Here is a 24,915-nt window from a genome sequence, read left to right on the forward strand (position 1 = left end):
GCGTTGCCACGGCAACGCGTCTGGCATCGTTGAGAGTGACGTCCGCCTGCGCGCAAATTTCGGCGGGCGTTACAGTGCTCTAGAAAAGATGATAATTTTGGTATGTTTTTCTTATATTTTATATATATATTTCTTTTTTTTTTAGTTTTATGTTATTTAACTACATTTTGATTAAAACATTCCAAAAATTACATATTTTATAATAATCAATAATTTATACTTATATAATCAATAATGTTGAAATTCAAATTTATGCTTTCCACGCTAATATATTATATACATATAAGTACTTCAAATTTCTGGACAAATATTATTATTGTTTTAAACATTAATTTTTTAATATTGTGAATATACCTAATTCTAATAATTAATTTTCTAATATGTTTTTCTATCGTAAAGGTTCATCGCAAGTTTCTTATGATAATGCTAAAATACAGCAACTGATACAGGAAAATGCAGATTTACTTTTGAAAAACAAAGTTCTTCAACAACAACTGGCTCGGAAGAATAAACTTTTTAAAAAAGAGATGAAGAAAAAGTTTCAAGATATGCTAAGCCCTTTTTTCACGCCAGGACAAATCAAGATGACCTTGAATCCTATGCAAAAAATGACAGTACAATCATTAAGGCATTTCGACTGAAATGGTAGTTAATCCACAAAACGACTGGATTAACCACATTTCAAAAGGAAAATTAATAAGTCCTTCTTCTAATTATTGGAAGTAGCAAAAATAATGAACGAAGAATTTCAAAATTATCATGAGAACTTCATTCAGAAAGGTCCAGGGATTTTTAAAATAATTGCAAATAAAATAGAAGAAAAAATAATAAATACGACAATACCACGAGAAGTATTATTATGTTTAATTCGTACGCGAACTTACATCAGAGTGCGAATAATTAACTAACAAATTTCGGCCGACAATCACAAAAGAAAGTATAACAAAAAAATGTCTATATTTACAAACCGTAGAGTTACTACCAAATAATTTTAATATATATTTATATTTTTTACGTATATATTTATTGTCTGTTACTTTTGTCCGTTTACATTTATGTTTGTATTGTCAAAATACATTTATAATAAATATTTTTATATACATTCTTTAAGAACTTGCTCAATTTCAAATACCCGCTATAATTTTATAAGATGGCGGAAACTTGTCACGCTTTCTTATTGGTCAATAGAAATGCCTGCGCATAAGCACACCTTGTTTCTTACACCATGGAAGTAACCTCTGCTCGCTTAAATATGCTGCAGTAACAAATCGCTCAAACATAAAATGCGGATTCTATACCATATCCATGCAAATCAATTGAACACTCTATGCTGCACTTTCCTGATGATATACTTTTAATTTTTTTATGAGGCAGGTATGAGTTATGAGAAATGATCAACTTGTCTCTATCTTTTTTCAGAATTTTAGTAGCAGATATCACGCTTTTAAAGCATGATTTTTCTTTATGTTCTTTGCTATCTCTAACAGAATAAATATTACGCTCATATAATGCTATATTATCTGTTAATTTATTTAATTTTTTAACTGAAACACACTCTATATCTTCTGCATCTGATTTTATTAATAAATTTCTAGCTGAGCTACTGTTATTCTCCTTAATTTTTGCATCCTCCAGGAATCTTAACCACTCCAATATATCTTTTTTTGGCACATTTTTAGACATAAAAGCTACAAAAAAATATATTTTTCTTTAGAATATAATAGACCTATTTCGAAACTAACTACTGGCAGAGAAGTGGTAGTAGGTTTAGGCGCTTGGGAGGACCTTTAGTGTATTTGATATACATGAGGATCCGAAATGCGAAATCCATGCCCCAATTCTCACCAAATGCACTAGTTTCCAAAGACGTCTAATAGTATACGGTAGTTTTTGAGATATAGCTAAAACTTTAAAAATTGGTTGATATTATAAACAAATTTTTAGAATGTTTGCAATGCCAATTTTATTACGTTTTAGCCATAAAATACATAAGGAGTATTCTGACGACACGCAAATTTTTGAAGTCTAACTTAGCCTGTACTGAAGTTAAATACCCACTCTTTGCATCTACCGGAGGCATATACGATGATGTGGACTTTTCAAGACAAAACTGATATATGTGACACTCATCTCACCAGATGCCTATCATATCTTTACCGATTATGTCAATTATGCAGTATAGGTGATCTTGACTCGCTAGCAGAAACGTTGTATAATCTACCTCTGGTGCATTGCAATTTAACACTTTGTAACTTTATAAATTTTATGGCTAATCATAGGTCCGCAATTAAGGCTCATCGTGCTTCGTTAAAAAGATCAGAAAGGAATACACAGAGAGTTAGTAGAATCAAGACTTTTACTAAGAAATTAGAGGTCGCTATTGCAAAAAATCACGCGAATAATTTGAGAGCAATGTTGAGCACGGTTGAATCTGAAATTATGCGTGGTGTAAAGTTTGGCGTCTTGAAACTGAACTCAGCATCTAGAAAGGTTAGCCAACTCACGAAAAAAATTAAAGCTCTAGAAAGCATTTAATTTTTAGATTAACGTGCTTCTATGCGCTTGGTAGTAGCAAACTGGAAAATGAATTGTGACATGGCTGTGGCTTCCACTCTAGCTTCTACTGTTATACAAGCATTAACATATGATGATGTAGGTAGCGCAGTTTTGGTGGAGGTTGTTTTTTGCCCACCTTGTGCATATCTTGGCGCCGTTTCCGCCATAATCAATAGATCTCTTTCGAAGCTAGCTTCTGGCAGAGAAGTAGCAGAAGATTTAGGCGCTTCAAGAACTTTTAGTGTATTTGATATACGTGAGGGTCCGAGTACGAAACCGACGCACCAATTCTTAACCAGAACGCATGAATTTCCAAGGAAGTCTAATAAGCTCTGTTACGTCCGAACTGGCGTGTTTGTCGCGACTGTTGTGGTTCGAGACGCGGCATAAATCTCGTTGAACGCGGGCGCGGAGCTTGGCGCGTGGGGCGAAGCCTTAGCTTCTACAGAAATGATATTATCCTAACGGTATTGGGGCAGGCTGCTGTCACCAGTGCCTTTCGCATCGGCACGAAATCTTAATATTATTCTGAGTCTCGCGGGGAGACTTTTATCTTGTATTGACTCCTTCGAGGTCCTTCAGAGAGAGTTTTAAATTGGAGAATTAGAGGAGTTTTCAGATATTATTAGCGCCCCAGCGTGCTGTAAGCACTTAAACTCCTTCGAGGTCCTTCAGAGAGAGTTTTAAATTTTAGAATTAGAGGAGTTTTCAGATATTATTAGCGCCCCAGCGTGCTGTAAGCACTTGTAACACGGAGATTATAATCTCTCAAGAGGGCAGCTATATGTATGTCATCATACACTCGCTCTATCTACGTTCTCCGTTTCTGAGAAGGATCTGGAAGGGAAAAATGCGAGATATGACTTTATGATTCTATTATCTTTATGTTATAATTACGCGACTTTGTTATTTTGATATAACGTAATAAGACAAAAGAAAGGGGGAAGAGGTTGTGGAGGCCTCGACGCCGATGTAGGCGCTCGTTGAGCTCCACGGGGAAGGTGGTTCCTCGGCGAGCTTGCGACAGCCGCGCTTGGAGTCGCCGGTAAAGATGGTCTTAACGACGCCTGGGGAGGCGCACGGTTAAGGCCGGAATTTTGAAGTTACATGGGAAGTCGCTTGCGCTCAATCTAAGCGCGGTATTCCTACCTTAGCTTTAGCTTGGACGGGAAAGAATAGGAACCGAGTCTGTGTACGCGCTCGTTTATATATAGTTAATATCATGGCCCCTCGCGGTAAGGGGATGTTCACGTCGCGTTATTGCGAAATCTCTATTGTATGCCGATTATGTTATTAGCGATTTATTCTAATGACGATTAGATTTTAGTTAGTTTGTGCCTTTGATTTCGCTGCGGGGGTCGCGAGGTTCGTACTGGCGCGCTCAGTCGTCGCGTACTGCAGCCCGTTGCGGCAGAACTTGCATCTGTTCTTTGTGTGTTTTTTCATCATGAACTTTCGTATTGTTCTGGATCTTTTCGTGCTTTGTGCTTGTGGAATTCGAGTGTTTATTTAAAGCTTTTTCTAAGTTACGTGCTCTTTGATTTTATTCGCGATGATTTCTCTCGCATTCAGGGGCCTTTTGTGACCGGTGGGTGCATTTATGGTTACGCGGCGATGCATTGTGTTGGTGTTATGCATTTTTATTAATTTTCCGTGGGTCTGCGGGTTATGCATTTTTATTAATTTTCCCTGCAGCTGCGTCAAGGTCGGTTGTTATCTTTAATTATTCCTTATCCCTTAGTATCGATGGTTTGTTGTTAAAGTGCATTCTTGCATTGGTTTTAGTATTTATACTTTGGCGCAGGCGCAGTATGCGCGGCGTTCGAACGCGACGGTTTCGGTGGCTTGGCCTATAGCTGTACGCTCTTGTAGTCGGCACGTATTATATTGGTTCGCTATATTCCGTGCTCGCGCTCGCTTGGTAAACGAACGGGGCGCTATATTGTAGGCGCGCCGGATGTTACAATTCGCGCGCTGCGCCTCGAGGTGTTCGGACGTGGATTGCTTCGAGATCGTGGATCGTAGATAGGTGTGTCGTGAGGAGTCGTTGTGTGGGAGGCTCGGGTTCGCGGCGGTTGTTTGCTGGCCTGCGTGGCTGGCCGGGTTTATTGATAGTCTTGTGCGCGTGATTCTCATCGGCAGTTTAGTCGAGTGAATAGGCAGGTTATGTTCGGGGCGTCGCCCCCGGGCAAGGAAACGGGGGAAGACATTTCCGATTCTGTTAACCCTTCCGGGAACGGGTCGCGATCCCCTGTTACGACTTCGCATCATCTGAATTCCAATCCCAATTCCTTTCGTCAGAAGGCCAATGAATTCTCAGGAGAGGGGAGCTTGGATGCTCATACCATAGACACTTCGCTTGCCAGCCTCCTCAAAGAGGCGAAATCTTTGGCGACTAAGGTTGAATGTCAATCGGAAAGTGGGGATCAACCTCTGCCCATGGAAATTGACCAGGAATTCGCTCAGCTATCTAGAAAGCGCGGCATGTCAAGTACCGATGCCGACACTCGCACAAATAAGGTTAAGTTGGTAGACTCGTGCTCATTGGCGAGAGCTGCATCCCCTCCAGTCAACAAGAGCGGCAAAGAGACAGACAAAGGAAAAGAACCGGAAACCGCTAATACGTCGCAATCGGTGCGGGTCAATCCACACAAAACTACACACTTCTATTCGGCAAATGACTTGGCGCCCTTTGCGGTGTATGTCTATTCGGACAAAAACTCTATTATTCACTTTTCGGTTCTTTCGCGCATTGTAACGGAGATTGCGCCCAACGATATCATATGCATCAAAAGATTAGGCGCGGGTAAAGCGCTCATTGAAGTAAAATCCTCGACGGCAGCTAATCGCATGGTCTCTAACCCCGCTTTTGAAAACTACAAATTAAGAGCATTCATACCATCGTTTCGCGTACTTAGAACGGGTATCATCAAGGGGGTTGATCAGTCATTGCCGTTGGACTGTATCAAAGAAAATATCCGCACCAATGTAAAAATTATAGACATTCAACGTCTTAATCGCCGTACAATCATCAATAACCAACCAACCTACACACCTTCAAGAACGCTATGTATTAAATTCGCGGGTCAATCGCTTCCCAAAGAAATTGTTCTCTTTAATGCCCTCTATCCCGTTGAACCATATATTCCCAAGGTAAGAATATGCTATGTGTGCTACCGTGTGGGCCACATCGGAAAAGATTGTAAGAATACAAAGCCCAGATGCCTATACTGTGGTCTAGAGCATGGAAGCACGGTGGTGTGCGCCAACAAAGACCTGCCACACACTTGCATCAACTGTGAGGGGGAACATCTAGCTACATCATTTGACTGTCCTGTCATTCGCAAATACAAAGAAGTACTCAATCTGGCAGCGTATGAAAACATTCCTCAGGTAGAGGCTAGAAAGATAATTAATGCTAACAACGGATATTCTACCAAAAGAGATCTTCGGAACTTTCCGTACATTTCTTCAAGATCTACACAACAAGACAGGGATCATTTCAGGGATAAATTTTCTAACAGATTTTATAACTTAAGGGATGAAGATCCAGGAGAGCACGACTCACCTCAGAAAAGAAGCTATGCTGATATCTTATCTTCACAAGCACGTTCTACACGTCCTACAAATAAACCAAGAATTATTAGTATGGAAACCCTTCCAACAGAGTGCACCTCTCACGCTCGTGATTCCAACAAACCGGCATACAACTCGAATAAATACGCATCCACGTTGCAAAAACACAAGGAACTTCTTCTATCAGCAAATGGTCACTCATATATTAACAACCAGCACCCGCTCAGGACTAATGATGATGTGTCAGGCTCACCTCAAGAGGAGTATTCGCGACAAAACTGGCATCACGAGAGCAATGGCATTGTGGATCAAATACTGGACTTCCTCATTAATCTCAGAAGTCTCCTTAACATCCAACAGTTCACATCGTTCATCGATCTCATCATTGAATTTTTACAAAGATTAGCGACTATGTTTAACAGCTCTAATTTCAATCTGGGGTCTATTTTCAGTCTCTTTTCTGGATTAAAAGCAAGCAACTTATTTGACTCCACTGGTACATCAGCATCATACAGCCCTCTTCACCAACAATAAGAAGGCTTCACGGTCGTTTAGCATCCTACAGTGGAATTGCTGTGGGCTGCGTGGCAAGCTACCCATTTTGCAGAGGATCTGTAATGATTACGATATTATCTGTGTTCAGGAATCTTTGATGTATCCTTCGACGAACTTTGTCCTCAGAGGATTTCACGTTATTAGAGCGGACATCAGCAACTCAGGTATGAGAGGCATTTGCATTTTAATAAGAAATAATATTGTTTTTAGCACAATTGACTCATCACATTTACAACATGAGGACGTCGAGCTACAAGCCATCAAGGTTATATCAGATGATGACAGCATCGCTATCATGAATGTATATTGTCACCCCAACCGCAGAATCAGCCCCCATTTCTACGCGGATTTTCTGCAATTCGGAGAGGCTCAAAAGAACTGTATCCTGGTTGGAGACTTCAATGCTCATCACTCCGCATGGGGGTGCTCGACCACGGACAAGGCAGGAAGGTCGCTATTAGATGCAGTGGAGGGCATTAACGGATGCATAATGAGCGACGAGAAGCCTACTCTTTTGCTTCCGCCTGGCTCAAGAACCTCGGTCATTGACATAACCACATCCGGCGTTGCTCCTCTCTGTGAGGTCTGTACAAATGATGACACTTACGGCAGTGATCATTACCCTGTTACGACTAAAGGGAGAAGTCTTAATTCAAAAAAGCGATACCTATATCGTATACGTCTAGATTCCAAAGAACTTATTGAATTTCAGAAAGCCCTGGATGCTACAGCCGAATCTTTTCTTAGCTCGCTTGGTGACAATGAATGTGAGAACTACACCAAATTAACAAATCACCTGGTCAGCCTTGCATCAGAATGTAGCAACAGCAAACATAAAGAACCACGCACCATCTCTCAACCCAACGGGCGCGCTTCTCCTCCGTGGTGGACGGAGGCATGCCAGAGGGCTGTTGTTATTCGCAGGGAGGCGGCCAAACGCTGGCAAAGGAAATCCACGATTGAGAGTTTTATGGCTTTTAAAAAAGCAAGAGCAAAGTGCTCTAAAGTATTATACAAGGAGAAAAAAAAGGGTTGGAGACGGTATGTGGAATCATTCACTTGTAAAACACCCACGGCTGAAATTTGGTCGCTAATCAAATCTTTTAAGCGCCGTAATTTGGCTCAGGCTTCTAACCGCAATTACGATCCGCTTGAGGAGAGGAAAAATCTGGAATTAGCTAAACAGAAGCTATGCCCCCCTTCTTGCTTTCAGGATTTCACCAGAAGTTTAGAAGAGATGAAACAAGATGACCTCAGTGGCGATTCTACGATAGAGAATATTGACTTTCCTATTACATACAACGAACTTGATTTAGCCATTAGTCATTCCAACAAGAAATCGGCCCCGGGCTTGGATCGCATTGGCTATAATATCATCAACAATCTCTCCAACGAATTCAAGAATCTCTTATTGGAGCTTTTCAACAGTTTTCTAGCAAAGGGAATCATCCCGGAAGAATGGAAAATCGCATTAGTAATTTTTATCCCTAAGTCGGATAATTCTGGTATGAGACCTATATCCCTGCTCTCATGCACGCTCAAACTTATGGAGAAGATAGTCTACTGGAGGCTGTTGTGGCTTACGGAGCATAAATCACTTCTACCCCAGGAGCAAATGGGGTTCCGTCCTGGACGATCATGCGTGGAAAGCTTAACTACCTTTTCCAATAACATCCATGCGTCATTCATCGGCGGTGATGTGGTGGTAGCTGTTTTTCTGGACATCACCGGAGCGTTTGATAACATTCACCCTTTGGCAGTCTTAAACGAACTGAAAGCTATAGGCGCCCCGGCAAGCATCAGGAAGTTCGTGGAAAACTTGATCTCCTGCAGAACTGTTCATTTCATAGAGGATGGCGTTACTAGTGACAAGAACTTCGCATATAAGGGCACTCCACAGGGCTCAGCACTGAGCCCGCTACTCTTTAGTTTGGCGCTAAGAAAAATCGATGGGTGTATGTCCGAGGGAACGGAGTTTCTTCAATATGCGGACGATATTGTCATATACGCGTCTGCTACCAATCCGGCGGACGCGCAACGAAGTCTACAACTCTCTTTGAACAAGGTTGAGGAGTTCCTGAGGGAGAGAGGCTTGGAGCTCTCGCCTGCAAAGTCCAAATGGATGGTCTTCTCTCATAAAAAGCAAAAATCAAGAGCAGTAGGCATCCCTCTCTCTATCTCCCACCAAGAGATCCCTAAGGTGGAGCAGGCAAGATTTCTGGGCGTGATCATGGACTGCAGGATGAAGGGCTCATCTCACTTCAAGTCCCTGATTAAGAAAGGCAGAGCTATTGTACAGATCATCTCATCGCTTGCGGCTGTGTGGTGGGGGTCTCACCCCCAGTGCCTTCTTAGTATTTACAGAGCGGTGTTCAGGGGTGCCATAGAGTACGCCTGTCAGATTTTCACGTGGCATAGAAACTCCAACCTTTTTCTACAACTTGAAAGACTCCAATACAGGGCGATTAGAATAGCCATGGGATACAGACAGTCTACGCCCATTAATGTCATTTTGTGTGAAACCAAAGAGCTGCCTCTTAAACTTAGATTCGACCTCCTGAGCGCAAACTTTGTATTAAAATGTATGTCTAAAATAAACCTTCCTGTTATGCATAGCCTCGAACGCTTAGAAAACGCGGCTCGTACCACTTCATATAAAGCATATGCGTTAAACAAATCTTTGTCCTTTAGAAACTTCTGCTTTAATAAATGTGAATTACCCGAATTACACAGATCTTTGTTTCTTCCGGCTTTTGAGCGCGACTATTTATCCCTTATATTCCGCAAGAAATTCGGGGAAGTCATAATAAGAGTTAAAGGCCGTAGTAACCAAGAAATCACTCAAGAATTCCTCAGCAAACTACCTGACCTTAGTGCAGGAGCGCTTACTTTTTACACGGATGGATCTAGAATCTCAGAGGACGGATGCGCTGGCGCTGCGACCTTCTCCCCGGAACTGGGAGGCTGCTTTAAATACAAACTTACTACTAGTGCCTCGGTGTTCACGGCGGAGGCATGGGCCATTCTACAGACCCTAGTTATTGCATTGGACGCAGGATCGACGAGGGTGATCATTTTTTCGGATTCACGTAGTGTACTGGAGGCTATCAGCTCAGCCAGAATCATCAGTGGGAACTACATCATCCACAGAATCAAGCAAACATTACTTAAGCTGGAATCTGAAGGAATTGATTGTCAGCTATATTGGATTCCTGCACATAAAGGCATCCCAGGCAACGAGGTTGCAGACAGAGCAGCTAAAGAGGCATGTTCATCGGGCCCTAGAGGATGCTTCAAAACCCCCTTCACGGACACCCAAGCGGAAGCACGCGCCAACTTTAAACGCCGATTTAATAACTTCCTTGATCAAAAAGCATTGTGTACTGGAGCACAATATGCAGAGCTCTTTCCGATTAAACCCACCCCATGGTATCACAAATTAGCTTTGAACAGGAGGGAGATAGTGCTGGTCAATAGACTGAGATCCAATCACTACAACCTAAATTACAGTTTACACAGGAAAAATATAGTGGATTCTCCATCGTGCCCTTGTGGGGACCCTAGGCAGGATGCCAACCACATAATATTTTATTGCCCTTGCACTAGAGATAAATTTGGTCCTTTGTGTAAGCACCTTAAGGAATCCTTGCCGTCATGCTCTAGTGACATCTTTCCCATACTCGAGCAACCATCATCCAAGTTATGCCGTCTACTATCTTCTTTTTTCAAGGCGATAGACATCTCGCCATAGCTCTGCGACACCCTTTCCTGCTTATTTGAACGCTGAAGGGGTTTAGGAAAAGATTGGCCACGTTTATCCAGTCTTCACTATCGCCGGAACCTGGGCCACTTAAATATTAGAAGAAGAAGAAGCCGGATGTTACAAGCTCTCTTCTTACTACAGTGACTGCAATCCAGCACATCGCACGTTTCACAACGAGAATTCAGAAATTACTACCGCGAATCCATGTTCCTTAAAAACCGCTTACGATGACTCAAACAATTCATTTGAGTCATCACAGAGATTTGCGCTTGGAGCACAGAATGTTTCTGAACATTTTGAATTTGGTCCATATACTGGGCAGATAAACTCTCGTATGCTCTTTGATTTGGGTTGTAAATATTCAATAGTTGGGCACTCAGAGTGCAGAAACGAAAATTCCGAATCCGATCTATCTATCCCAAAAAAAGCATGTTCACTGCTGAAAAGCAGTGTAATTCCTATAATATGCATTGGCGAGTCTATGCTTCATAGAATTGATGGAACTTATATGAATGAAATTCTGGATCAACTTCAAGGCTCGATTCAGCTGCTGAATGCAGAAAGCGTTAGTAATGTTATAATAGCGTATGAACCATTGTGGTCTATTGGCTCTGGCAACATTCCAAACGATATAAATGAAGTAGCAACCGTTATTAAAAATAATTATACAGGAATCAAATTTTTATACGGCGGATCTGTTAATTCTACAAATATTGAAATGCTAAGCGACATCAATAGCATAGACGGAGTTCTTGTGGGGAACGCAAGCCTTGATGCATGCGAATTTACAAAAATTATCCGCGTGTTTTCTGGCACAGTAAAGTGATCCATTAATTCCAAATAAATTTTATCAACGAAAGTCCATCCGTTAAAAGCTCAAATTAGCGGAATTACCCCTTCATTATGGATAGAACACTTTGGCTTTCAGACTTCTTCAGTCGTTATTCCAGAGCTTATCTATGTCATACTGCGATCTTATCTCTGGTTGAAATATATGCACAATAACGTCTTTCACATCTATTAGAACCCACTTTCCTGTGTTAAGCCCCTCTATATTGAAATCGTCACTTATATGATTTTTTAATTCTTGCGAGAGATTATCAGCTAAAGATTTAACATGTCTCATAGAAAGCTCAGATGCAATGATCATATAAAGCGCTATATCTGTCTTGCCTTTAAGATCTATGACATGTATCTCTTCAGCCTTATCTGCATCCAACTTTTGTACAATTATATCTCTGATTTCTTCAGCTGTATATATAACACTTGAGTTAGTTTTTATATCCATTTATTTAATATCTATTGCTGTCTATATTCTATACAAATTTATACGGTATACTCGTCATACTTCAAAAATTTGCTTCGGTAAAATAGAGCAGGTCTAATGCCCCTTATGTATTTCTCATGTTACTTTTAGCACTATTATTCCTAGCTCTTTTTGAAAGTCTAACTTCGTATGTACTTAAGTTAAATACCAATTCTTCGTTTAACAAGTATATACACGGAACTTGCAAAACAACCACAAAGAATTAGAGATCACTTAATAAAAATCTGCAAACATGATTGCACAACGAATCTTTTCGAGAAAAACGCAGTCATATACATAAATAAGCAAATAAATATAAGAAAAACATCTTCAATCTTTTTGAAAGCAGAGCCAAAATATATTATCAGTTCTATAGATTTTTATTATCTCTATATAAATATGCTTTATTTGCAGCATAGCTAAAGCGCTTGTAAATTTACATGCTAAACATTGCCTTTTTGACAAATTCAGCTTTTAACCAGAAAATAGCTATATTAGCTACAAACGAATAAAAATTTCTTTTAAAATACTAGTTTATCATACCTATTTACACATGCTTTAGCTATATTAGAATCTTTAAGATTTAACTGCATAGCCTTTACAAATGAGGCTGATTATATATCAAAGCGTATTGAACTTTAAGCATTGAATTATCTTGAGAACCAAACAATCTATCAATATCCTCAACAAATAGACCTCTTTGGGAACTCATGCTTCTTTTTGAGAATTGGTGCATCGGTTTCACATTTTAGCTCCTCATGTATATCAAATATACTCGGGTCCTGGGTATCTAAATCTTCTATCACTTCTTTGCCAGAGCTAGTTTCGAAAGAGGTCTATTCTAAGATATTCGTTTACCATACTCATTACAGGCGCTTTAGCTATAAACAAAATACGTAAGGAGCATTCTAATAACGCAAATTTTGAAGTATGACGAATATACTACTGCAGGAGCTTTATACCAAGTTTATCCCATAACAATACAGTAGAAGTAACTCATATGCTTATGTTAATAACACTACTTAACAATCTTATACTTAGCCATCTACCAACGCTCATTCCACTGCCATTAAAAAATATAGGATCACTTGTTATACCGTAATGTGTTAAACATGCCGAAACATTTGCAAGCAATGCAAGTATTAAACATGCTGCTACGGGATATATTCCTAAATGTATCAGTAAAATTGCAAAAGTTGTATACATCACGGTTGCATATACTGTAATGCTTGCGAAGAAATAGTGCATATAGAAAAACACAATAATTAGACAAGCAGCTGCAATATATGGATTAAAACCGTACACTACAGTTTCTGCGTACTTACTGATTCTACCCATAACACCAGATCCGCTTAACGCACTTGATAAAGTTACAAATATTCCAAACCATATAAAAGTATCCCAAGCTCCTTTCTCTTGAATTATATCGTCTAGTGTAATCACACCACATAATACTAAGATCACACAATCCAATAACGCAGTAGCTGTTGAGTTAATGCCAATATTATAACCAAACATCCAAAGTCCTAACAGAAGTACAAAAGTGCACAAAACAACTATTTCTCCAGTGGAGATTTTTCCCATTTCCTTTAAAGCATGCTTTGCTGATTTTATAGCTTCATTACAAGATCCTATATGTGGTTTTATTACATACATTATTATGAACGGCAACAATATAAGACTCAATAGACCAGGGATGAAAGCAGCCTTTGCCCATGTAATCCAATCTAATTCCACACCAACGCCGCGCGCTAATTTGGCTATGAATGGATTACCGAACATTGCAGTTAAAAACATGGCACTCGTTATAACATTAGATTGAAAGCATATCTTCATCAAGAACTGTTTAATTAATTCTGGATTGCTGACATTTTTAGTATCACATGAGTATTGATCACTGATAGCACGAGCAATAGGAAATATAATAGCCCCACCTCTAGCTGTTGCACTTGGTATAACTGGCGCTATTAATAATTCTGTTAAAATCAGACTATATGATAGACCAATTGTGCTAGAACCTAACTTTGATATTAAAAAGTAAGCTATTCTCTTGCTCAAATTTGACTTGATAATAGCTCTAGATATAAAGAATGCGAACACAACCAACCACACTATATCCTCACCAAACCCCTGCAGCGTCTCCCTGACTGACATCGTATAAGTTAGAATACATGTTGTTATTGCAATCATACTAAGAATGCTCATTGGAGCAGGATTAAATATTACCGCAATAATAGTGGTCAAAAATGTCATCGATAAATTCCAGGATTTTAGCTCTAAACCTGCATGCCATGGCATGAACCATAAACATATACCGAATATAAATATCAAAAGAAGAGCTTTATGGTTTATTATATTTTTTTTTCCATGACAAATAGCAAAAAGTAATAGTAATAGACGGATTAAATTGCATACAAAAACATGAAATATGTCATAGAGTGACATTGTACAAAGATTATTTGAGCATTCTATCAAGATTTTCCCATATGACAACTAATATTGGAGAACTTATACATGAAAAAATATCATACATTCCTTGAGCAAAAAGCTATTGATGAAGTTATAACACTTACAACTTGCATTCAACTTAAGTTAAAAGATGGAACTATCATTTTTTTTTTAATATAATGAAGTTATTTTTTACTGAATATAAAGAAGATATTTTGATAGATGGAGTGCTTTATAGAAAAGAAAGCGGATTTTCTCGCAGTGTAATTTCTGCAAAAAATAATTTAGCACCTGATAACTGCGATATATACGGCATGCTTAGCGATGAATCAATCAGCATAGATGATATTTTGAGAGGAAGATATGACAACGCTGAAGTTTTTATATTTCTGGTGGATTATAGTGATTTTAGTGCTGGAAAATTTCAGGTAAAAAGAGGCTGGATAGGAGAAGTCAGAGCCAGCAAGAACAAATTCGTAGCAGAAGTGCGTGGCTTAACGCAGGCATTCTCGAACACAAACGGAGAAATATATTCTGCAATGTGCAGAGCAAATCTTGGAGATTCAAGATGTGAAGTAGATCAAATGCGCTATATGTTGATGTGTAAGGTTACTGCTGTTGAAAGCAACTCTGCATTTACTTATAGCTCCATATCGGGTACGACTGATGTACATAAACATGGATATGTGAAATTTATTGAGGGCAGCAACTGTGGTTTCATCTCTGAGATAAGATTACTGCCTCACAACAAGATTACATTATGCATTCCAACATATCATAACATTTCTTTAAAAGATAAGTTTGAGCTTCATGCTGGATGCGACAAGACTATGAAAACGTGCAATCAAAGCTATAGCAATGTTATTAATTACAGAGGAGAACCTCATGTTCCTACAGTTTCTTCTATCATATATACAATACGATAACTAATATAAATGACAAATAATTTTATATCATGATTTTTTGTTTAGCATACACTAAATTATAGTGCTAGTATATTACATACAGCATAATAAGTAATTAACATGATAGATATAACCACTAATCTTTTTAACAAAATATCAACAGTATTTGAGCATAACATATATTTTGCTTGTATTGTCATTACTTTACTATGCGGTACTGTTGGATATATTGTCATGCTTTATACATATAAAGGAATAAAGCATCTGCAGAGCAGATTTGCTGCCAAATTAGATAAATCACAAAAATATTCTTGGTATCATAAAATATTAGTTGCTGCTGAGCGACCAATTCAGTTTGTGCACTTTTTCTTTCTGATTTCTATACTGCTTAACATATTCAGTAAAAACATCAGCATAAGTAACGATTTTCTGAATTCTATATGGTTGGTGCGCGATATTGCTATTGTTGCCGCAGTAACTTGGTTTTTACTCAATTTCATTACATAGATTGAACACCACAGGCTTTCGCTCAAGGATAAAAAATCTCATATGGATTTAGCAAGTGCGGATTTAATAATAAAAGTGCTGCGCGTCATTGTAATAATTGTAGCCCTTCTAATGCTTATGCAAACTTTTGGCATAAGTGTGAATGGATTGTTAGCGTTTGTGGAATGAGTGGGATTGCAGTTGGTTTTGCTGCAAAAGACCTTTTAGCAAATTTATTTGGCACTGTACTAATATATTTTGATAAGCCATTTGTTGTCGGAGAAAACATCAAAATTATTGGCTCAGACATAGAAGGCTCTGCAGAAGCAATAGGGTGGCGTGTTACTAAAATAAAAACATATGAAAAGAGACTCGTATATATTCCAAACTCTATATTTTCAACATGTACAGTTGAAAATGCTTCAAAAATGTCACATAGACGTATTTTAGAAAATATTATAATTCGTCATGAAGATCATGTTGTAATTGAATCTATAGTGAATGATATACGAGAATCTCTTATTAAGAACTAAGATATAGACCAAAGCTTAGATATGATAGTCAACTTTAGTTCAGCAACATTAAATGGATTAAACATTTTGACACAGTGCTTAATTTATGAAACACAGTTTGCAAAATTTTGTATTATAAGGCAGAGAATCATGGCTGATATATGTAGAATTATAACGTCACATGGTGCATCACTTGCAGTTTTAAAGAATAATAATGCATTAATCACCTGATCGTTTTTCTTTTATAAAAGAGTTTTTCTCCTACGCATACCTCTGATAAATGAAGAGTTGCTATTAATTATGAACATATAAAGTTAGAGGCTTCAAAAAAGCTAGGAATAATGTTATGCTGTATATAATTTTTTAAGTATGACAAGTATACACATTGAGCATATAGTTTATTAAATAGCTAAAACGCTATTGCATTTATGCAACTATCCTTCTCACAAATAACCAACCAAACCTATATAACCCTTCGAGCGTGCTGTAGTGTAGCTAAAACACTATAAAATAGAATAAGTTTTTATTTGTTTAGAGCATAAAATATAACCACTATTTCAGACGAGAAGCCATGAACTGTTAACAAACGTGTGCAACATGGCCTAAAGCCATATATAAATCGTCTTTTATAATAATCTTTAATTTTACTTTACTACAACTTGTTTGACATACTAGAAGCATTAAATTACAATGTGCCATCAATGATTTTAAAATTTCATAAGAAAAGAGATACATTATGTTTTGTTATCATTCTTCTGTGTTTTCACTATGTAAGTTTTATGATGATATTCTCAAACATCATTTGCGTGATCTTGAGATTAATTCTTATAGTGAATTGGTTAACTAGTATCCAGAGTATGATATTGAACATGCGACTGTACAGTGTGTATCACGAGATAGTACATCACATACAATAAAGCTACGTACAATCTGCGATACTGATTATGTAGACTCGCCTTGTTAAGAACTCGCAAGCTGTGAAGATAATATAATGCTACCAGATGCATTCATATAGGCTATTAATGATAAGCTTCAATTCTAAATAGAATGTTGAGTGTATATAAGGAGCTAGAATGAAACTCAAGGTGTAAGTTAGATTTTAGCATTCTAATAAATTATCTGTATGTCTGTAATAAAATTCTGATTTTCCCTTGAGTAGCTTGACCATACTTCCACGTAGTTTAAATTTTCTCCTTTTAAACATTTGCATTATTCAAATCCTTTAATAGTTGCATATGCTGTTTTTATCGATTTAAAGCCAAGAGTCATCTTAATTAAACGTTTTAACTTGCCGTGATCAGATTTAATTATATTGTTGAAATATGTAATTTGACAGTGTTCTCAATCTAGGTACTTGCCTTTTACTTGCTCTTATCAGCATTAATGCTTGTTAGATGCAAATGTCTTGGTATAGATTTTAAGGCATTGCTTAAAAACGTTTAGCTGCATTAATATTACTAGTCTGTGATAAATAAAAATCTATAGTGGACTTCTTTGGAAACCCGTGCTTCCTGGTTGAGGATTGGTGCGTCGATTTCGCATTTTAGATCCTCATGTATTTCAAATACGCTAAAGATCCTTGAAGCACCTAAATCTCCTACCACTTCTCTATCAGAAGCTGGTTTCAAAAGAGGTCTAGTGTTGCCAGATTCATCAAGAGCTCTATAAATAAAGATAAGCCCACTTACCTTGTATCTTATATAATATATGCTTCATATATTGTTTCATCAACTCTCCAGCTAAGATCTAGCTTAGACTTCCACCCAATATTTAAAAGATTTACACAAAAGCTAGCTAGTAAGAGTAAACCTACTAAGTTACTATTATGCGTAAGTTATTACATATTGCCTTTGGCGTAATGTAAAATCATTCTATCTTTAATCCTAATTTCATCCTTGCTTTTTAAGACAGTATCAGAGCCTTAAACAAGCATCATAAAGCATAATATCTTATTAAAACAGATCAGGAAGATTCTCAACTTTTAGTAAATTAAAGAATTGGAAAGAGTAAGGGCACTAGGAGTCGGGTGCAGAAGACGTTGCGCAAATAATACACTTATAAAGAATGAAACTTCTTTATTCACTAAACGCGCTTACATGTTTCGACTCATTTTTGAGCCTTCCTCAGAGCAAACACACGTTAACATATATAAAGCAAAAATTATCCTATCATGGTGAGCTCCCCTACATCGAGAATTTAAATGCCAGAATTAAATAAAAAGAAAGAAAAGAAAATGAAAAATCTGGCATTTTAATTCTGGCATTTAAATTCTCGATGTAGGGGAGCTCACCATGATAGGATAATTTTTGCTTTATATATGTTAATGTGTGTTTGCTCTGAGGAAGGCTAAAAAATGAGTCGAAACATGTAAGCGCGTTTTGTGAATAAAGAAGTTTCACTCTTTATAAGTGTATTATTTGCGCAACGTCTTCTGCGCCCAACTCCTAGTGCCCTTACTCTTTCCAATTCTTTGATTTGTAAGGAGTCTTGATTAGTTTGATTTATTAACGGTTTTAGTAAATTATTGCGATAAAACCCATGTTAACATAAGCTATACAACAACTATCCTGGTAGCAAGCTGACGTCAAAATGACGTCATTTGACGTCAAAAAGACGTCATTTGACGTCAAAAAGACGTCATTTGACGTCAAAATGACGTAGCTTGCTACCTGAGTAGTTTAGTATTAACTTTGTGTGTAGCTATTATTATATGAAAAATAGAAAACTCTTGATTCATGAACTAGCAGGAGTGGTTCTGCATATTGAAGCATTGCAACATGACATCACGTTTTGGTCTGATCATATCATAAACTCAGAAAAAACCAAGAAGCAAAAAGAAGCTTTGCTGTTAGAGCATCAAAACTACTTTATATATGAATAGAGGTTATATAATCAAGAATCATCATAAATACACTAGAATTCTGGATGATAATGCACCAGAAGCGATAGAAAGATTTGCCAGTTTTCTGAATATCTTTATGGAGCTTCTTGGTACAAAACTTAATTCTATTGAGAATGCAGCTAGAAGTATATATGCTTTATGTCGAGATAAGAACATAGTTGATTCTTTAAGCAATTTAACTGAACTATTGTCATCGGTTCATACTGATTCTGCAGCAAATAAAATTATAGCTGATTTATGCTCATTTTAGCCACCAAAAACAGACAAGTGGGATAACATTAAGTGGCTCGAGTTAATTAAAAAAGATAAGCGGGTGCTGAAGTTTATTAATATAGCAGACTTAATTCAGAAAAAACGCCGTAAATTTCCAAGCTCTTATCAGGAAGTTTTAGATACCGCTGCTTGTATTAAATACCCCATATCTCAAGCAATTGATTATTTAGATCAAGACAAATTGCATATGTCGGTGAGTAAAGAAGATCTCAAAAGATTTAGAGAACTATGTGCTGAGTACAATTTTGATAAAAAAGCATATGGTATTCGCATTGAGATTTTATTATCTACAAATCTTAAGTCCAGTGACAGGTTCCCTAACGTACACATAGATGGGAAAGATATCAATCATGAGTTCGTTATTATATGACAAAATTGCAACCTGGAGACATACGAGGTCTTTTTCTTGGTAAGTTTACTGATTGCTGTCAATCCATAGATTCTAACGATGCTCGTGGCGTAGTATTGAATATAATGAAGAAGGAAAATTACGGTGCTTATATAATATGTAAAAATAATGGTGTAAATAAAGATGATAGAATAGTTGCTCAGAGCTATGCATTACTGTGGGACGATACCGAGAAAGGAGGCAAAACATTAGTATTTGATTTATGGGAAAGATTAGGGCAAGACAACGACAAACTTCTTTATCCATTCTATAGTGAATTTGCAAAGATTGCAGCAAACGCTCATAACATTAGCAAAGTAAGTATAGGCGAAGGAGAAAATACGCCATACGGAAGCGAATAGCATATCGCATTGATGAGAATGTTAGCAAGCTTAATGGCACGGTTCCCTACTACGATGGAAGATCACAGTATGTTATATTAGATAAAGAGCGTCAATATAAACCAGACGATTCTGAGACAAAGACAAGACAAGGTTTGATAGAAAAAGTTAGCAGCTGAAGTAGCAGAAGCAGTACTTGATGATACAGTAAAAGATTTATTAGCATTGTTAGCGCAAATAAGTCCTGATAAGTCAGGGCTAGATAAAGCTGCTGTATTAGCTGATGCATTAATCTCTATAGTACGTAGAGGTCATCTAAAATCAGTGTGTACTATTCTAGATGCATTAATCATGTCTATTGATATAGATAGCGTAGAAGTTGTAGGCACTATCCTAGATAAGATAGGTAGCTAGATATCACTAGAAGATAAAAGTGACATATTAGTCTGCTGCAATGACAGGTAGTAAAGGATCAGTACTCTGTATTCTAGATAAAATAGGAAGAGAGATCTCAAAAGAAGATAAAGGTAAGGTATTAATCAAAGCTGCAGAGAAAGGTCATCAAAAAGTTGTTAACTCTATTCTAGAGAAGGCTGGAGGTGAGATATCAGAAGAAGATAAAGGCAAAGCATTAATTGAATCAGAATGTGCTGAAAATTGCGTTGCAATGCAGCATAATATCCGCATCCTTGATAATGTATTTGGTAACTTAGCAGAACAATATAAAGGCCAGGTATTAGTGACTGCTGCAGAGAAAGGTAGTAAAGCAGTTGTACACTATATGCTAGATAATGCAGGTAGCCAGATATCAGAACAAGATAAAGGTAAGGAATTAATCAATGTTGCAAAGAGAGGTGATCTAAGATCAGCGTTCTGTATTCTAAATAATTAATCAAAGCTGCAGAGAGAGAGTAGTAGTGAAGAAGTAGTGCGTGCTATTCTAACTAAGATAAAGAGTAAGATATCATTAGAAGATAAAGGTAAGATATTAATCCATTTTGCAGAAAAAGATTATTTAAGATCAGTGCTTTGTATTCTAGAGGAGAGAGGAGATATCAAAAGTGTAGATAAAGGCAAGGCATTAATCAATGCTGCAAGACAAGGTAGTCCAGAATCAGTGCTCTATATTCTAGATAAGGTAGGAAGCCAGATATCAAAAGAAGATAAAGGCAAAGCGCTAATCAAAGCTATAGAGAGCGGTTCTGAAGGATCACTGTTCTGTATTCTAGATAGAGCAGGAAGAGATATATCAGAAGAAGATAAAGAAATTATAAGATCTTTTCCGGAATATGAAGAGGTTGACATATCTGGACAACGTGAAAGTCAGTTATTAACCTATGCTGCAACGATAGGCTATCCATCCCCTTATGTGTACTATTCTAGATAGTGTGGAAAAGAGTATCTCACCAAAAATTAAATGCAAAGCATTAATAGCTGCAGAGGAAAGTTATACAAAGCTAGTATTCCGTATCCTAAATAAGGTAGGGAAAGATATATCAGCGGAAGATAAAAGCAAGGCATTAATAGCTATTGCAGAAAAAGGTAATTTAGGGCCAGTGCTCTGTACCCTAGATGAAATAAGAGAGGAGATATCACAAGAAACCAAAGGTAAGGTATTAACCACTATTGCAGAGAAATGGAGTATAGAATCAATGCTCTGTGTTCTAAGTAAGATAGGAGGAAGGATATCAGAAGAAGATAAGCGCAAGATATTGATCAAAGCTGCAATGGAAGATGCTCTAGGATTAGCACACTATATTCTAGGTGAGGTAGAAAGCCAGGTATCGCAAGAAGCTAAAGATCAGGCATTAATTACTGTTGCAGTGGAAGGTTATCAAGAAGTTGTTTGTGCTATTCTAGATAAGGTAGGGAGTCAGATATCACAAGAAGATAAAGGTCAAGCACTAATCGCTGCTGCAGGAGAAGGTCATCAAGAAGTTGTCAGCACTATTCTAAATAATGTAGAGAGATATATTAGAAAAAAATAAAGGCAATGCATTAATCAATGCTGCAAAAGATGGTCATCAAGAAGTTGTTAACTTCATTCTAGATAAGGTAGGGAACCAGATATCACAAAAAGATAAAGGTGCAGCATTAATCAATGCTGCAGGAGAAGGTAGTTTAGGACCAGTGTTCTGTATTCTAGAAAAGACAGGAGGAGATATATCACAAAAAGATAAAGGTGCAGCATTAATCAATGCTGCAGCGGGAGGTTATCTAGAAGTTGTTCGTTTGATTCTAACTAAGGTAAAGAAAAGAGATACCAGATGAGGATAAAGGTAAGGCGCTGCAATTGGAAATTATTTAGAAGTTGCTGATGCTATTCTAGATAAGATAGGGAGCCAGATATCACAAGAGGATAAAGGTCAAGCATTAATCAATGCTGCAGAAGAAGGTTATCCCTAGAAGTTATTCATTTGATTCTAACTAAAGTAAAGAGAGAGATATCAGAAGAGTATAAAGGTCAAGCGTTAATCAAAGCTGCATAAAAAAGTTGTTAACTCTATTCTAGATAAGACAGGAGGTGAAATATCAGAAGAGGATAAAGGTGAGGCATTAATCAATGCCGTAGCTTGTACTACAGGAAAAAAAGATGAGATAGGATTAGTGTGCTATATCTTAAATAAGGTAGAGAAAGATATATCAAAAAAAGATAAAAGACAAGCATTATCCTGCTCCGCAATAAAAGGATATAGCAATTTAGTGCGCTCTATTATAAATATAATAGGAGATCAGATATTATCAAAAGCTCAAGGTGAGAAATTAACCGATGCTATAGGAAGAGGTCATCAAGAAATTGTTATCGCTACTCTAAGTAATATATCAGCAAAAGATAAACATCAGACATTAATCGCTGCTGCAGAGAAAGAGAGTAAAGCAGCTGCTGGTGCTATTCTAGAAGATACATCACAAGCAACGCAACAGATTGTTATTGGGTCCTCTAGTTTTGTTGAGCAAGTAAGAGTTAAGCTCAATTCTACCAGGTATGTAAATATGAAACCGGAATTTTTTAATAGAAAATATACGTTTATTGCATGAAAATTATAAAAAATATTTTATTCGAAGTATTGCCCATCGCTAGCTATACATTATTCCCACCTGTCTGACAATTTGTGAATGCCACGCCAAAAAAATTGTTGCTCTTTTGAGCCAAACTAGTCATATAGACATTTTCGTACATCTTCGTAAGAAGTGAAGCGCTGCTGAGTAAGTGCGTGTCCCATCGATGCAAATAAGTAGTAATCGGACGGAGCCAAGTCTGATGAGTAAGCCGCATGCGAAAGTATTTCCCAATCAAACGCCTCAATCGTTTCCTTGACCAGTTTTGCTGTGTGTAATGGTGCATTATCATGAAGCAAAATCAGTTTGTGTTGCCTTTTGTGATATTCCGGTCGTTTTTCATGCAAAGCTTGTGTTACGTCCAAACCCTTGGAAAATTTTTGATTGTTTGTGATCTTCTCGGAGAATGAAAGGAGCGAGAACGGTGGGGTACTTGGAAGGACGGTCAGACTCTTTTCTCGCAGGTACCCGCACGGAGGCGAGTGCCGCAAGTCGAACGCACCCCTTTTGTGCTCGCTTCGGAATATGGGTCAACGTCCCGTAAGGACGCTCTAACACCTGTTTCCTACGAACGGTGCGGTCGTTGGTCCAAATTTTGAGTCAAGGAATCTAATCCTTTTAACTCGGGACTGGACCACGTGCGATCTCTGAAAAGGCAAGGTTAACGACTACGAGGTCTCAGGGTTTTAAAATAAGAGAATGAGAGAGATGAAAATTATTAACATAGTTTATTTAAATCAAACATTATTATCTAATTATTAATAGTAAAGAAAGCAATGAAAATAAGAAAGATTACGCATAAAGAGAATTATTACAAACTAGAATTACCATAAAAATCATTATTACAAATTATACAAATCATTATTAAAATTAACTAAAGATGGTAAATACAAACAAAATTATTAAAATGTTATTATAATCAAAATATGTTGCGAACCGAAATTACTATCATAAGTAAAATTATTATTTTCATTCGAATCGTATTTCCATTCAAATCGTGGTTACCATTAAATTATAGACAATAAAAGATTTTAGTTCGCTAGACGCTGTTAACATTATAGTTATGAGGCATTCTTTTACAAACCGAACACTTTTTTTTTCGACATTTTTAAATCGCTTCAAACTTTTTTTACCAATTGTAGGTATAAAATAAGCGAACACGTGTATCGGGATTTTTTTTTTTTTTTAATTTATTTTCGAAGAAATAGCGATTTTAAATTTTGAGTTTTATGGTAATTTTGCCTTTTATGGTAATTTTCAAGTCGTCGTATCTACGTCGTTTTTTATAGTAGAACAATTTTTTTTTTTCATTTCAAACGTTATTACATCAGCTTTTTGATGAAATTATGTTCCTAACCTCAACTTTAAAAAAAAATACTTTTTTATGCAAATTAAATCTTAAAAGTTAATTTTGACCATGACACTCGGAGTTAATTTATTTTTTACAAATACTATCGGATTCCTCGGAAAATTTACTAAAAAATGTGAAAATTTCAGAATGGCGTTTTTAAAACTCGCCTGGGAATTAATTAAATAGTCCGGCAACTCGAGGACGCGCGCGCGGCGAGTGGGCGCTAACTTTCTCGTTCCGAGAGGCGATTGCGATATCTGCATGTCTCGTACGATATTTTCAACTTTTCAGTTTAAAAGAACAATTATATCTACATTTAGTGTAATGAAACATCCATATTTGATATTGAATATACAAAATTATATTTAATGTTTCTTTTAATTTGTTATTGAAATTCAATTTCGAAATTGTAACGTACCAAAAAATAATATTTATGCATTCTGTGTAACTACACAAAAAATAATATTTATGCATTCTGTGTAACTACACAAAA

The 24,915-nt window shown here is 37.2% G+C and overlaps 4 protein-coding genes across 4 annotated transcripts in view; 3 read left to right on the plus strand and 1 right to left on the minus strand.

Annotated features, from left to right (window-relative positions):
* The window catches only part of LOC108770498 (uncharacterized), a 3,508-nt gene extending 2,867 nt beyond the window's left edge, over positions 1-641 (plus strand). The window contains exons 4-5 of the mRNA XM_018522129.1: positions 76-100; positions 400-641. Coding sequence (XP_018377631.1) covers positions 76-100; positions 400-641 — 267 coding nt within the window. The remainder of the gene's footprint in view (positions 1-75; positions 101-399) is intronic.
* Positions 642-6,571: 5,930 nt separating this feature from the next.
* On the plus strand, positions 6,572-7,919 carry LOC108770499 (uncharacterized). The gene is made up of 2 exons (XM_018522130.1): positions 6,572-7,728; positions 7,901-7,919. The coding sequence occupies exons 1-2, from the start codon at positions 6,785-6,787 to the stop codon at positions 7,917-7,919; spliced, it is 963 nt and encodes a 320-aa protein (XP_018377632.1). The 5' UTR covers positions 6,572-6,784.
* LOC108770500 (RNA-directed DNA polymerase from mobile element jockey-like) lies at positions 7,648-10,438 on the plus strand. The gene is made up of 2 exons (XM_018522132.1): positions 7,648-7,728; positions 7,901-10,438. The coding sequence occupies exon 2, from the start codon at positions 7,925-7,927 to the stop codon at positions 10,436-10,438; it is 2,514 nt and encodes an 837-aa protein (XP_018377634.1). The 5' UTR covers positions 7,648-7,728; positions 7,901-7,924.
* A 946-nt stretch (positions 10,439-11,384) lies between these two features.
* Positions 11,385-13,910, minus strand: LOC108770501 (putative malate transporter YflS). Its single transcript, XM_018522133.1, has 2 exons — positions 13,082-13,910; positions 11,385-11,701 (listed from the first exon to the last, which is right to left on the minus strand). Exons 1-2 carry the CDS (start codon positions 13,908-13,910, stop codon positions 11,385-11,387), a joined length of 1,146 nt encoding a protein of 381 aa, XP_018377635.1.
* Positions 13,911-24,915: the final 11,005 nt, after the last annotated feature.

This window comes from Trachymyrmex cornetzi, unplaced genomic scaffold (assembly GCF_001594075.2).
Source record: "Trachymyrmex cornetzi isolate Tcor2-1 unplaced genomic scaffold, Tcor1.1 scaffold1270, whole genome shotgun sequence".
NCBI classification, from domain to species: Eukaryota; Metazoa; Arthropoda; class Insecta; order Hymenoptera; family Formicidae; genus Trachymyrmex; species Trachymyrmex cornetzi.

Excerpts from the sequence above, each read along its gene's own strand:
- LOC108770499 (XM_018522130.1), top strand. The coding sequence starts at position 6,785 with ATGTATCCTTCGACGAACTTTGTCCTCAGAGGATTTCACGTTATTAGA.
- LOC108770500 (XM_018522132.1), top strand. The coding sequence starts at position 7,925 with ATGAAACAAGATGACCTCAGTGGCGATTCTACGATAGAGAATATTGAC.
- LOC108770501 (XM_018522133.1), bottom strand. The coding sequence starts at position 13,910 with ATGTCAGTCAGGGAGACGCTGCAGGGGTTTGGTGAGGATATAGTGTGG. Across the intron at positions 11,702-13,081 it reads TGGTGTTATGGGTAGAATCA|CTGAAGAAATCAGAGATATA; the intron begins GTAAGTACGCAG and ends TTATATATACAG.